Here is a 14,334-nt window from a genome sequence, read left to right on the forward strand (position 1 = left end):
AAACCCGAAGGGCACCATCTAGGCTGATGGTACTTATCCGCTGCACCCCTGCTGCTACCGGCCTCATGATCATTGGCCATGACCGGCTTTTGTGAAGGAACATCAACCGATGTATCTATATCCATCGGTTTCTTGCCCGTATCCTTTATGGACACCTTGATTTCACCGATTTGAACCACAACATCGGCTTTAAACTTCTCTGAATCAGCCACAGTCTTCTGCTCCTCCCTCTTTTCTTTGACGCGATATTCAAACCTCGGAACAGGAGCTTGACCCGGCCTCTGATGAGACCGGTCTGACCGGTGCAACCTGCTGCACAGGACCAGATTGACGCGGTCCCATTCGGTCATGTACTGGCACTCTGGAGCTTTCCCCCTGATAATGTGGAGGATAAGGCATCGGAAAACACTGCATCCATATCCCTTCATGTTCCCACACCGGATTTGTTGCATTTGACGCCGGTGGCATCCATGGCATGGTAGCATACATCTTCTGAGGAGGATACAATGTGACAACATCACCTCTGCGCCTGCTGAATTCCCTCCTCGGGGACGCTGGACGATCTTGGTGCAGTGGTGATCGCGGTCTCTTTTTTAGCAGCCGATCGTTTTGAACGGCCTTTGTGTACTTGTTCCGCAACTGGTTGAAGGTGGGCTTCTGATTAGTAGCTCTTCCCTGCACCTTCACCTCATTGGTCTTCCAAGTACCCACTTCCGGACGTTTTGGCTTGAAAGTCTGGGGACGGTCACTAGGGCGGTCTGACCGGTTGGAGGAACCGGTCTGACCGGTCGGACCGGTCTGACCGGTCGGAGACACAGGTCTGACCGGTCGTGCCTGATCAGCAGATCGATTTTCTGGTAGAGAGCTCCCTTGCCCCTCGAGTCTGGGATTCTTGACAATGATCTTCAGAGTACTCTTTCCATCATCAGTTTTCTCTTTGATAACTTCTCGGGCAAGGATCTTGTCACTTGTGTTCATCGGTCTTGGATCACCGATGACAACATGCTTTCCCTTGGCTCCTTCGGCTTATTCCGGCCGAATGATCACCTTTGGATTGTTTAATTCCAGCGTATGAACAGGGAAAGGAGCTTTGTCAATCTGCATCTCAGAAAGTACTAATCGTCCTTCATTAATGGCCGATTGTACCTGTCGACGAAAAACATTACAATCATCAGTAGCATGAGATGTAGAGTTATGCCACTTACAATATGCATGTCGTTTAAGCTCGTCGGGAGATGGAATAGCATGCGATAATCAGATGTTACCATTCTTAAGCAATTCATCAAAAATCCGATCACACTTAGAAACATCAAAAGTAAACTTCGGCTCCTCCTGCCGATTCTTTTGAATCGGCTTAAGAGACGGAACCGAACCGGGTTTGGCCTTTGATGGCCAAACAAATTCAGCGGCATATACTTCCTTACTATCATCGTCCGAACCATCCGAATCATGATCAAGAATGTGTGTGTTGGACCGATGAGGGTTGAAAGTATCTTTGGCATTTTTAAGTTTAAATTCTAAACCCATGACTTTGACTTGCAAGAAATTCACGGTATGATATTCAAAGCCCTCAAATTTCTCTTTCAAATAAGAACGTAAACCATTAAATGCCAAATCCGCCAAATCTTTTTCGGAAATTGTCAAACTAAAACACCGATTTTTAATTTCTTTAAATCTTTTGAAATAATCCGAGGAAGATTCATCACGTCCTTGCCTAATCATTGTTAAATCCAACAATTTCGCTTCGGTTTCCCCACTAAAGAAGTGATCATGAAATTTACGCTCCAATTGAGCCCAATTGCGAACAGAGTTAGGTGCAAGTGAAGAAAACCAAGAGAAAGCCGTTCCAGTCAAAGATAAAGAAAATAAACGCACACGTAAAGCATCATTAAAACCAGCTTCCCCTAACTGCAATACATATTGACTAATGTGTTCCCAAGTTGTATGAGAATCATCACCATTAAATTTAGTAAACTCAGGAATACGCCAACCAGCAGGAAAAGGAGTGAAATCAAACTCAGCGGGATAAGGTTTTTGATATAAACGTGTAGTACCCATATCCACCCCAAGCTTACTCTTAATCGCATTTGCCAGATCCTCTTTGAACTTAAGAAGATCGGCTTGATAGTGCTGGCTGGTATAGAACTCAGAAAACCGATGTGCATTAGGATTTCCATGCACCATCTTCTGTAACGAAGTTGGGATCGGTCCTTGATTAGGTCCAGATCCCTGTGATCCTCCCGCTACAGCAGTAGTGCGGGGCGGTGTATAAAGTGACAATTCATTAGTTCTGCTAGGGGCAGCCGAACCTGGAATTGTCTCGAGAGGCGTTGGCGACAGCACTGAGTAACCGATCTGACCGGTCGGACCGATCTGTGGGACCGGTCTGACCGGTGCTGTGTGCACGGTCGACGGTGGTGGGGTTTGGCCTGGGAACGAGTTCGGCGGCATACCATAAAGTGGTTCAGATGTGAACTCAGGGGTAGCCGAACTCGGATCTGATGAGTTAGGATTTGACATAGGTTGTTTACCTTTAAGCACATCAACATCACTACTCAATTTAACTAAAATGTCACCTGTAGCAGCTTGTGCAGCAATAATCTTCTGATCCATTAAAGATGACATCCTATCAAACATATCAGATGGAGAAAGGCTTACATTGGGGATCTCTTCAATCTTACCCTGGTTAAGCTTGAGAGACGGCAGCACGAACTCATCCACCCTTTTGACGAGGCCACCACGATCCTTCTTGAAGCCCTTCAAGAATTGTGCCTTGACGTGCTCCTCCACAAGAAGGTAGGCCTTGCGTTCCTCCTCGGTGAGCTCCTCCATGGTAGCCGTGATGATGTTCTCTTTGTTAATTTCTGAAGAGCCCATCTTCTTCAGGGAGCAGATCAGATCGGTTTTAAAACCAGATTAATCTTTCCCCAGTGGAGTCGCCAAAAAGTGTGTTGACACAGAATTGCGCCAACGCACTCGAATGCGCTAGAACGCGCGACGATCGTCAAAACGATCAACACAGCGGGAACCCTGGGCGGACCGGTCTGACCGGTTTCGCCGACCGGTCTGACCGGTGCAGACAGAGAACTCGCGAAGACCTAGAACAGCGAGCTCGGGAGGGACCCCGTCGGAGCTCGTGATCGTAGGGTTGCTCTGAGGTCGGCAGGCCACTCAGAACATCTTCAAACGCCGCCGGGACGAAGGAAGAAAGCAATCTAGGGTTGGAAAAGGCTAGGGTTTGAGAGATAAAAGTAATGCGATTTTTTGTATTGATTCGATTGGGAATAACCTCAATCGGCCTTAGCCTTTATATTTATAGGCCGGGGAAGACGTACCCCTTCACGAGTAGGATTACATGAGGACTCTTTACAAAAACCCTAATTCTACTCGGACTGTACAGAGTACAGACCAGACCGGTCTGACCGGTCGGCCCGACCGATCAGACCGGTCAGATCGGTCGAACTCAGCAGATGTCAAATTTGGCTGTCAACAGACAGCAAGTAGCTGCAGAGCGTGTCGGCCGGCCTGCAGCTTGATTGTATACTACTAGTACTAGTACTAGAGAGGTCCAAGTGTTCCCACTCAGCAAGCAGTCAGTGGTGTTCAGGGGATGCATGGGATAGTGCCCAAAGTCGCACAGAGCAGGCGGCGGCCGGCCTACTGGCAAGGCAATCAGGCCTTGCCTTGCCTCGACTCCACAACAACAGTGGCCATGGTCTGAAACGCGTGATTCCTGCGCGACCAACACGCTTGCCTTGCCTGGCCTGCCTTTGTAATTGGTCCACTGCTTTCTTTTTTCAACTCAAAGTCCAACTTCATTTAAATAATCATGCACGCATGATTTAAATAATCGAATCAATCAATCATATATTATATATATGCTTTAGTCGTAGTACGATACTGTTGTAGTCTAAACATGCAAACCGACTCCAGGTGTTATATTAGTTTATTTTCTCTACTATAAATATCCGTCAGTGTCGTCCAGGCTATCCAGCTCCAGGCAGCAGCTACCACTCTGCTAGCTCTTCCTGCATCTTGTTAATTAGCAGCTAATCTCACCCTCAAGCAAGAGGCTTAGACGAAGATCGCCATGGCTGCTCGTGCATCAGCAGCAGCTGCAAGATGCATCGCTCTCCTCCTGATACTGCTCGCCGGCACCTCGTCGGCGCAGCTCTCCAGCAGCTTCTACTCCAGCTCCTGCCCCGGCTTGTACAGCGCCGTCAAGTCGGTGGTGCAGTCCGCCATCGCCAGGGAGAAGCGCATGGCCGCCTCCATCGTGCGCCTCTTCTTCCACGACTGCTTCGTCCAAGTACTTACTAATACTACTAATAAATATATGATCAATATTTACTCACTCAAAAGTCAAAACTACTTGCTGATCATCATGAACTTGATCAGATCACCTATTTATCCTTAATTATTGTCTGCAATTTTCATTATTCTCTGCAGGGCTGCGACGCGTCGTTGCTACTGGACGACACGGCCAGCTTCCAAGGCGAGAAGATGGCCAAGCCCAACAACGGCTCCGTGAGAGGCTTCGAGGTGATCGACGCCATCAAGTCCGCCGTCGAGAAGGCCTGCCCTGGCGTCGTCTCCTGCGCCGACATCCTCGCCATCGCCGCCAGGGACAGCGTCGTAATCGTAAGCTAGTCGCCCCTGCAGTCAAGAACTGATGCGGATCAGCAATTTAATTAACACTACTGATCGATCGATCGATAAATATATATATACATGCAGCTTGGGGGGCCGACCTGGAACGTCAAGCTTGGGAGGAGGGACTCGACGACGGCGAGCTTCAGCGGCGCCAACAACAACATCCCGCCGCCGTCGTCGGGCCTGGCCAACCTCACCTCCCTCTTCGCCGCGCAGGGCCTCTCCCAGAAGGACATGGTCGCGCTCTCCGGTGTGTGTGCTATAATATACTAGTTCCCTACTCCGTCCTCTCCATAATATGCAGCATGCATGTTCACCAAAATATATCACCAAGGTCCAAGGGGAAGGGAACCATTGACATTTCCTTGTCGTTTTGACTAGATAGGAGGATCAATTATAAGTCATCTCCATCACAAACCAAACTATCACACGATCCTTTTATTTTATTATACTTTAAAACTTTTAAAAATGGACCACTAACAAACATAGACAACTGTTAATGGCTGAAAGATCAGTCTTCAACCAGGTATTTATAGAGTCAAATACCTTTATATATCTTTGTTACACACTGAGAGAGAACCTTGAACAGCCTGTACCTTTTTTTTTTAAAAAAAGATGCTTAAAAACTTTATCTGGTAAATTAAGTTTGTAATTCTATATTCTGGATCATCATCAATGCTTAAAAAGATGCTAAAATTCTAAACACAGAATATTATTTCTTATGTGTTTCTTTGCCTAATTTGTCAGGAGCTCACACCATTGGCCTAGCACGTTGTACCAACTTTAGGGCCCACGTCTACAACGACACCAACATCGATGGTGCCTTCGCAACAACAAGGCAATCAGCTTGTCCTCGAACCTCAGGATCAGGCGACAGCAATTTGGCGCCCTTGGACTTTGAAACCCCAACCGTATTTGAGAACAACTACTACAAGAATCTTGTTTGCAAGAAGGGGCTTCTGCACTCTGACCAGGAGCTCTTCAACGGCGGATCCACCGATGCTCAAGTCCAATCATACGTTAGTAGCCAGAGCACATTTTTCGCCGACTTTGTGACCGGCATGATCAAGATGGGTGACATCACGCCATTGACGGGCTCCAATGGGGAGATAAGGATGAACTGCAGAAGGATCAACTAGTGAAGATGGGATGTGCATTAGCTTTGAGGTGGCTTTTTATTTCTTCAGTCACATTCAACTACTTTGTGCCGTTTCTAAATTTTCGTACAACAATTGTTAAATCATCATGTTGTGTCAATGTGTTCACATGTTGGTTCATTTAAATAAGAATGCATGTATCAATTGTTTCCTACATCATCTCTTTTATTGTGTCTAATATAACTTGCATGAGATAATATAATGTATCACTTGTGATGTCAAGGTAAGCACGCCTCCTTCCATGCATGTTTGTCCTCCCTCTCAACACATGATCTATCGATCCGACTTAATTTGACCAAAGCCAACTATGAGCCTATTTATCTACCTAATTTTTTGTTGGGAACAAACTGAATAAGCAACGCGGCTATACATATTGGGTTGATACTAGAACTGGTTAGGTCAGCGTGCTATATTCAGATGCGCACAAATGGTGGAGCATGAAGCAAAACATGTGTGTGTGTGTGTGGGGGGGGGGGGGGGGCAGGGGTGAAGCTAGAGCTGAATCGAGAGGGGTGCCCTATCTATGATTTTGCTACTAGCTCTCTGATTTATGAAGTGAAAATTTGATGATTAGCATTGAGCTTTCGTTTCGGCGTGGGTGCCCGGGCACCCCCGCCCCCCCCGAGACAATGTAGCTCGGCCCCTGGGTGGGGGTTGGGGGGGGGGGTGGAGGAGGAGGAGGATGTTCCAGTGCTCCAGTGCACTAGGGCAGTTGCATCCCTTCGATGCATCTTGGATGATTTAGATGGAATGAATTATTATTGGACTGTGCTCAATTCATTGAAAATATAGAGGTTAAAATGCAAAATGTGCATCAGGTTACAGTATTGCATCTGCACCCTGACTGGGATCGGAGCAAGCTATGCTGGAAGTACATACCCTTTTGTAGCTCATCATGTGGCTAACGTGCTTGTAGCTTATGGGCTAATGTGTTTGTGGTGGCTACTGGCCTGAATTAACTGGACTTCAGCATGAGGTTTAAGAAATTTTTGCGAGGCGCAAGGGGGGGGGGGGGGGGGGGATCGAAGCCCAGTATGATCCATATAGGGTTCTGCCACTGGATATGTGGTCACAACATCATCTCCACGTGTTGTTTGTACTAAGGTTTGATGTATTGGCTTATGTGTGACCACCAGCTAGATCAAATAGTAGTGTAATATATTGAAATGATTGGTTTCATATATATGGCTAGTTCATCGAACACATTGTTTTAAATTTTATTTGGCTAGGTTCATATATGCAGACATCTCAAAATTGAAATCATCATGCACTGTTGCCTGGTTTGGAAGGATAACCAAACCACACCAGCAACCTACACAAGTATTATGATATACTATACATATGGGTTCGCCATAGTACAGAATTACGAACACTGAGATATAATTGATGATGTTCTTTGTAAGAGGAATTAATTAACACAGAAACACCAGGACTCTTTCCAACAATAACGATCTTAGACCGGCCGGTGACTATAGCTTGCTGGAAGTACATACCCTTTTGATTAGCTTCGAGCATAGTTTTTTTTATATACTCTATGAGCATAGGTTATTTCCAGTCTGCCAAACACCCAACAATTGAGGTGGAATAAAGTCGCCAAATTCGGCACGTAGCATTAAACTCATTTTGACTTCGTGACCTTACTATATGTATAGAGGTCTGTCTAGCTAACTATTTCAGTCATCATCAGTCACAAGGTTATCAGGCGAACTGTTCTCCGTCTACCTTCTCCCATCGTTGTCGCGTTGAAAAATTTCGCTTGTTGGCCTGCTTGCTTGTTTCATTCATGTGATGATTTGTGTTTTTTTTTTGGCAAATTTGTTCCTGTTTGGATGGAGCCGAATTATTAGTCCGAATTGGACTGTGATTTGTGGTGAGCAGAGCAAGGGTAGGGGTAACATGAGCAGAGCAAGGGTAAGGGGGCAGGGGTAATATGGCCTTTGTGCAGCTAGCTGTATTAATAATATTTAGTCCCTCCATCCAAACAGGGTAAACAGGGTAGGGATTAAACTTTAATCCAGGGACTAAAGGTATGCAAAGGTGTTGGCACGCAACTCTCAGCAAAGGATCGGTAGCCCATATACTACAGGCTGCAGCTAGCAGAAACAGGTAACTAATAAGACTTAAAAAGGGCAGGCAAGGCTTTACCAAACCGTGTTGTGTTTTTTTTTTTGAGATAACCAAACCGTGTTGTGTGGTCTTGCTCTTTTTTGCCTTGACACGAACTGCAGGCAGGCCCAAGCGTTCCCATTAACCAAACTAAAGCAGATCGAGAGCTGATGAGCTCCATGCATGCTGTCCTAAACTTTCCTAATAAATTAAACTAAGTATAGACTTCATAGAGAGATGCTGCTGGCCGGGGAACCCCGTCAATCAAGCAGGCCTCAACTAACTCTTTCGTAGCTCCTTCAATGCAGTCATGTACCATTGACTCTCTAGTAGCTAGACACTACATACCAAACTCTCGAATTCAATATTATTACACACATCTTGTGTGAAAACGTGGCTGTGATTCTGGCCGGCCTGTTGCATAATGCTGTTGGGCAATAATTATTTATGCAAGCACGCCGTACCCTTGATTGGCGGATGATCGGTCGATTGATTGCTTTATTTTCAACTCAAAGTCCAACAGAGGAGGTGATCGAGTACAATACTATGTTTTTTATGCATGCATGGAGTGCTTCTATTCTACTCCTATGTAGCGCTAGCTAGCTAGCTAGCTTCATTCTGCTGCAAACAAAGACCAGGGCTCTCGATCGGCTGGCTATAAATATCAATGCATGTTCCCCAGATTATCTGACAAGAAGCACACTGCCCTGCTGCACGCAGACAGCACTTGCACACAAAGACCGATCACCAGATCGAGATCGAATAGCTAGCTAGGAATACATATATCATCCATTACATTATTGATCGATCGATCATGGCTACTCGAGCCGCATCATCAGCTGCAAGATGCGGCAGCGGCGCCGTCGCTGTCCTGATCTTGATGCTGCTGGCCGGCGGCGTGCCCAGCCCCGGCGTGTACGACGCCGTCAAGTCGGTGATGCAGGCCGCCATCGCCAGGGAGCAGCGCATGGGCGCCTCCATCCTCCGCCTCTTCTTCCACGACTGCTTCGTCCAACACGGCCAGCTTCCAGGGCGAGAAGATGGCCAAGCCCAACAACGCCTCCGTGAGAGGCTTCGAGGTGATCGACGCCATCAAGTCCGCTGTCGAGAAGGTGTGCCCCGGCGTCGTCTCCTGCGCCGACATCCTCGCCATTGCAGCCAGGGACAGCGTAGTCATCGTAAGCTAGTCCGATCCTCCACTTGAAGAAATAACATAATTAAAATGGAACTGAATTATATTAATTGAACCAGCAAGCTAGGCTTGTAATTAATTAATATATATGCAGCTGGGCGGGCCGAGCTGGGACGTCAAGGTTGGGAGGAGGGACTCGACGACGGCGAGCTTCAGCGGCGCCAACAACAACATCCCGCCGCCGCCGTCGGGCCTGGCGAACCTCACCTCACTCTTCGCCGCGCAGGGGCTCTCCCAGAAGGACATGGTCGCGCTCTCCGGTGTGTGTTATTATATACGTATATATAAGTCCCTAGTCCTCCATTCATGTTCACCAAAAAAATGCTTAAAACTTTATGTGATAAATTAAGTTTGTAATTCTATATTCTGGATCATCATCAATGCTTAAAAAGAATGCTAAAATTCTAAACACAGAATATTATTTCTTATGTGTTTCTTTGCCTAATTTGTCAGGAGCTCACACCATTGGCCTAGCACGTTGTACCAACTTTAGGGCCCACGTCTACAATGACACCAACATCGATGGTGCCTTTGCAAGAACAAGGCAATCAGGTTGTCCTCCAACCTCAGGTTCAAGTGACAACAATTTGGCGTCCTTGGACCTTCAAACCCCAACCGTATTTGAGAACAACTACTACAAGAATCTTGTTTGCAAGAAGGGGCTTGTACACTCTGACCAGGAGCTCTTCAATGGTGGATCCACCGATGCTCAAGTCCAATCATATGTTAGTAACCAGAGCGCATTTTTCGCTGACTTTTTGACTGGCATGATCAAGATGGGTGACGCCACACCGTTGACGGGCTCCAACAGATAAATCAGGAAGAACTGTAGAAGGATTAACTAAGAGGCAGGGCACTAATACACACTCTGTTGAGACTTCTCAACAACGACACTATATATCTTGCAAGTTTGTTATCTCTCCGTTTTTATCTGGCACACAACTGTGAAATAATTGTGGGTACCAATGTGTTCATATATATATATGAGGTTTGTTGGTTTCAATGTTTAAATGCATTTTTGTGCACTACAGTTTTTATTTTTTCACTTCAACACACACGCGCGCGCACTTTAGATTGCGCAATTGAATCATTTTTATGCTTTGCGACCAATGCGTTCATAACTTCCGATATGATGTCTGTTCATTTAAATAATGTTTAGTCGATTATATTCTTTTCTGGCATGCATGGATTTATCCCGTACGTGATGATATATAGGTGTATGTACGATGATTACATGGTGAACTGTCATACCCGAAGCCACGGGATACCTGACATGGCACAATTCGGTCCCAGATAGTATAAAAGAAAATCACCAGACTAGTACTCGGGGTAGACTCCTAGACTTATACCGATCTAGGGTTTCATGTAACCTTGCCCCCGCCCGGCCTATACAAGGGCGGGTAAGGACCCCTCCAAAGGATAGACTTATCACCTACAACCCTCAGGCAATACAAACCACCCAACACGACGTAGGGTATTACGCAATTCGTGGCCCGAATCTGTCTAAACCCTCGTGTTGCTTGTACCATCGTGTTTTTTATCTCGGCGATCCCCCACGATCCTTCTTCTACCTTAAGGTATCCTTCGGTAGGCGTGACAGTAAAAAACGGACAGCTGGCGCCCACACTGTGGAGCAGATCTCTGACGACCCTCAGACGAACGCGATGGCCAACTTCAACTTCTCCGACACCATGCCCGAAGGAGGTGCCACTTTCATCTTGGGATCATGGATCTGCGTAACCAATGACCATGGAGGCTTTTACAGCCACCTAGCCGAATCATCTGAACCGGAAGCAAACCAATACAATGCATCCAACGACACTACGGGACTTGCCGACGATCTCAGCAAAGTCCAACTTTCTGATCTACTCGAGGAACAAACTTACAGTGATCAGAAAGACATCCAATCATCAAGGACAAGGCAACCAGGTTGTCCTCGAACCTCAGGTTCAGGTGACAACAATTTGGCGCCCTTGGACCTTCAAACCCCAACCGTATTCTAGTACTACAAGAATCTTGTTTGCAAGAAGGGGCTTGTACACTACTCTGCCCAGGAGCTTTTCAACGGTGGATCTAGCGATGCTTAAGTCCAATCATATATACGTTAGTATATATCCAGAACACACAAACGAGAACGATACCGAGGCACGATGTTTTTTTAACAAGGTTCGGCGATGTGCCTACATCCTCGGGGCACGACTACTGGCACTCCTCCCCATAAACAGCAGCTACACCGGCATCCAGGCACACCGGCATCGAGTCCAATATTCCTGCCAAACAAGAAGGAGATCTCACGCCAAAGTAAGGAGGACACACAACTCTCAAAAAACAAATGGTTAATGGATTCTGGTTCAGTACAAAAGAGACAAGATTTATCAAGTCCAATCATATATACGTTAGTATATATCCAGAACCCATATTTCGCTGATTTTGTGACCGGCATGATGGGTGACATCTCGCTGCTAACAGGCTCCAACGGGGAGATCAGGAAGAAGTGCAGAAAGGATTAATAACCAATTAAGAGGCAGTGCACTTGAACACTAATATGTTGAGCCACTTCATTAATAATAATATTATCTTGCAAAAGTTTGTAACCTCTTAACTTTATTAGATCGTCAAGAAATTATGAAATCATTTGTATAGGTGCTGTGCTGTACTACCAATGCAATGTGTTGAGAACTTGAGACATACATGATGTCTGTTCGTTTAAATAATGTTCAATCTACTATATATTTTTGTGCTCTATGTTATTTAATTGTTTCCCACTTCAATATATTTAATATGAGAAAAATAAAATGAATGTTTAGAATAAATACTCTAGGGATTGTGTGTGCATCTTATTTTTTTGAGATTACATAGTACAACGTAGACACTCACAACGCACGCATACTCAGACCCCTATGAACACACGCACGTACGCAAATCCTTATGTTTATATAATCTCTGAAGGCCGGCTGGTAGGCATTTGCATATATACCCAAGAGTGATGACCTCCTTGGCAAACATTTGACCAGTCAGCGCCTTACTACCCCTTTGGGCCAATCTATCTGAACATCTCCCTATATATTATAGTTGCCTCTGACATAATATACGATTGGTTATATTCTTTTAATTTGTGGCATGCATGCATGGGTTTATCGTCTGTGATGATAGGCGTGTAGTCCGCATGTATATTATATATGATGCTTACATGGTGAACTATAAAATGTATGTACTTATGATAGGGTGGCTTTATTATTATGATCATTGCAAGAGATCAATGGACTATTGAGAATTATTATTTGCAAACTTAAAGGTGATCATGCATCATCAAGCACGCAGGCTGATAATAATAATAATATAATCCCCACAATTGATTAATCTGATGCATGATGATATACATATGCATGGTCTGTGATACAATCATATCGAAGCTGGCATGCCCAGATTGAAGAACAAAATAGCTAACTTAACTAATCCAAATGAAACCTAGCTACTATCTATCTCGAAAGGACACGAACTGTACTTGCTAGCTAATAATTATAATAATAATAATAGTAGGAAGGTAACTAATATATATAATCCCTAGCTAGCTAGCTAGCTAGAGATGGCCAAGAAATCCTGGATGGGTCCTCGCAGCTGATCCATGACGGCCTCCCATCCGGCCTGCGTCGGGTGCATGTAATCCCAGTAAAAGTAGCTGTCCGGGTTGGCGCACAAGCTGTACTGAGCTCTGCCGCTGCCGTCCTCCTGTCCACAATACCCATTGGGGTCCGAGGTATCACAGCACGGCGTCGAGCCTACGTACGTAGGACGCACAGATCGTTGAGATGCAATAATGGATCGAAAAATTTAAATTAAATTAATTAAGACGAACAAATACCGGATTTGGATCGGGCGACGCTGTCGAAGGTGCTGTAGAGGTCGAGTAGCAGGACGTCCTCAAATCCAGACAGCTTCTGTGCGAGGAGCATGTTGTGCGTGTTGGCGATGTTGTTGCCGCTGCTGTCACACCGAGCGTAGCTGCTGAGCCTGGAGCGCCACGGCGTGCAGCCGAGAGGCGGCAGCGAGTTCACCAGGACCTTGGAGACACCAAGGTCCTGCAACCGCTTCACGGCGTCCACGATTCCATCCGTCACGTCCCTGATGTAGGCGTTCATCTGCTCGGAGCTGGTGGTGTCGCTGACGTGCGAGTAGTCGTGGCCGTTGGAGACGGAGACGAGCGCGACGGAGTAATCGTCGTCCAGGTCCACGTCCCGGCGGTTCACCATCCTTGTCAACTGGTCGATCTGGGTGCCCAGGGCCGTCTCCTCCTGTGGGCCGTTCAACACGCCGGAGAAGGGTAGGGCGAAGTTGACGCCGTCCGACCCATCCTCGCCCGGACTGTAGGGAGGAGGGGACTCATCATTGTTCCCAAGCATCCTCGCTGCATTGCATTGCATTGCATTGCATTGCATGCAAATTTAAATAAAATTAATTAAACCAATGCATTATTGCGTGCATGCGATCAACAAAAGCTACTGCTACTACTTTATTCATCAATTCATTCAGCAAAAAGCTGGTACTACATCATAGTCATGCATGCATGCAGTTAACTTGCAGATGGCCAGACGATCCATCTAGTTCTAGCTAGCTAGCTAGCTCATCAGATCGATCGACCATCGACGATTGATATGCAGAGATACAGCAGTATATATACACACACGTACGTACGTACCGAGGAAATCTGATTGCACCAGGCCGTCGGAAAGGCGGCCGGTTGCTCTGTTGCGGTGAGCTGAGTCAGAGCTGCCGTAGGGGTAGTACCACCCACGCGACGCCCTGCTCTTTGCTGATGATCTCATCAGACGGTTGCCGGCGTCGGCGAACGAGTCGCCGAAGACCAACAGCATGTAGTCCTTGCGACGCTCGCGGTGGCGACGGGCCTCCACGTGATGAGCGCCATTGAGAAGCAGCAGGAGGAGGAAGCAGCAGGCGGCCGTCAACACAAGCTTCGTCGACATCGTCGTCACAAGATCGCCAGACGAAGCTTATTTGTCAATGCCGCCGCACCCACGGCGATCGACCTCTGATCTGTCGTCGTTGCCTTGCGTGCTCTCAACCTAAGGCGTCCAGGGCTGAATTTATAGCACCGGAGGAGGAGGAATTTGCAAACGCGAGGATGCATGAGAACGGCCGGACAAGCAAAAGATTCTTTTCTATCTCTACGTAGTACGATCGATCGACTTATTAATGATAGAGTCCCTG

General features: G+C 46.5%; 2 protein-coding genes, 1 long non-coding RNA gene and 1 pseudogene across 3 annotated transcripts; 2 read left to right on the plus strand and 2 right to left on the minus strand.

Moving 5' to 3' along the window:
• Positions 1–3,841: 3,841 nt before the first annotated feature.
• LOC120643408 lies at positions 3,842–4,867 on the minus strand. The gene is made up of 2 exons (XR_005662997.1): positions 4,752–4,867; positions 3,842–4,656 (listed from the first exon to the last, which is right to left on the minus strand). It is a non-coding gene; the product is annotated as an uncharacterized LOC120643408 (long non-coding RNA).
• LOC120643407 (peroxidase 4-like) lies at positions 4,011–5,964 on the plus strand. The gene is made up of 4 exons (XM_039919767.1): positions 4,011–4,309; positions 4,450–4,641; positions 4,738–4,903; positions 5,401–5,964. Exons 1-4 carry the CDS (start codon positions 4,091–4,093, stop codon positions 5,790–5,792), a joined length of 969 nt encoding a protein of 322 aa, XP_039775701.1. The 5' UTR covers positions 4,011–4,090; the 3' UTR covers positions 5,793–5,964.
• Positions 5,965–8,533: 2,569 nt separating this feature from the next.
• LOC120643409 lies at positions 8,534–10,119 on the plus strand (annotated as a pseudogene).
• Positions 10,120–12,684: 2,565 nt separating this feature from the next.
• LOC120646452 (GDSL esterase/lipase At5g03610-like) lies at positions 12,685–14,090 on the minus strand. The gene is made up of 3 exons (XM_039923015.1): positions 13,805–14,090; positions 12,971–13,513; positions 12,685–12,887 (listed from the first exon to the last, which is right to left on the minus strand). The coding sequence occupies exons 1-3, from the start codon at positions 14,088–14,090 to the stop codon at positions 12,685–12,687; spliced, it is 1,032 nt and encodes a 343-aa protein (XP_039778949.1).
• Between the last annotated feature and the right edge of the window lie 244 nt (positions 14,091–14,334).

This window comes from Panicum virgatum, chromosome 8K, assembly GCF_016808335.1.
Source record: "Panicum virgatum strain AP13 chromosome 8K, P.virgatum_v5, whole genome shotgun sequence".
Classification (NCBI taxonomy): domain Eukaryota; kingdom Viridiplantae; phylum Streptophyta; class Magnoliopsida; order Poales; family Poaceae; genus Panicum; species Panicum virgatum.

Excerpts from the sequence above, each read along its gene's own strand:
- LOC120643407 (XM_039919767.1), top strand. The coding sequence starts at position 4,091 with ATGGCTGCTCGTGCATCAGCAGCAGCTGCAAGATGCATCGCTCTCCTC. Across the intron at positions 4,310-4,449 it reads TCCACGACTGCTTCGTCCAA|GGCTGCGACGCGTCGTTGCT; the intron begins GTACTTACTAAT and ends TATTCTCTGCAG. Across the intron at positions 4,904-5,400 it reads GGACATGGTCGCGCTCTCCG|GAGCTCACACCATTGGCCTA; the intron begins GTGTGTGTGCTA and ends CTAATTTGTCAG.
- LOC120646452 (XM_039923015.1), bottom strand. The coding sequence starts at position 14,090 with ATGTCGACGAAGCTTGTGTTGACGGCCGCCTGCTGCTTCCTCCTCCTG. Across the intron at positions 13,514-13,804 it reads GGTGCAATCAGATTTCCTCG|CGAGGATGCTTGGGAACAAT; the intron begins GTACGTACGTAC and ends AATGCAATGCAG. Across the intron at positions 12,888-12,970 it reads CGTCGCCCGATCCAAATCCG|GCTCGACGCCGTGCTGTGAT; the intron begins GTATTTGTTCGT and ends CTACGTACGTAG.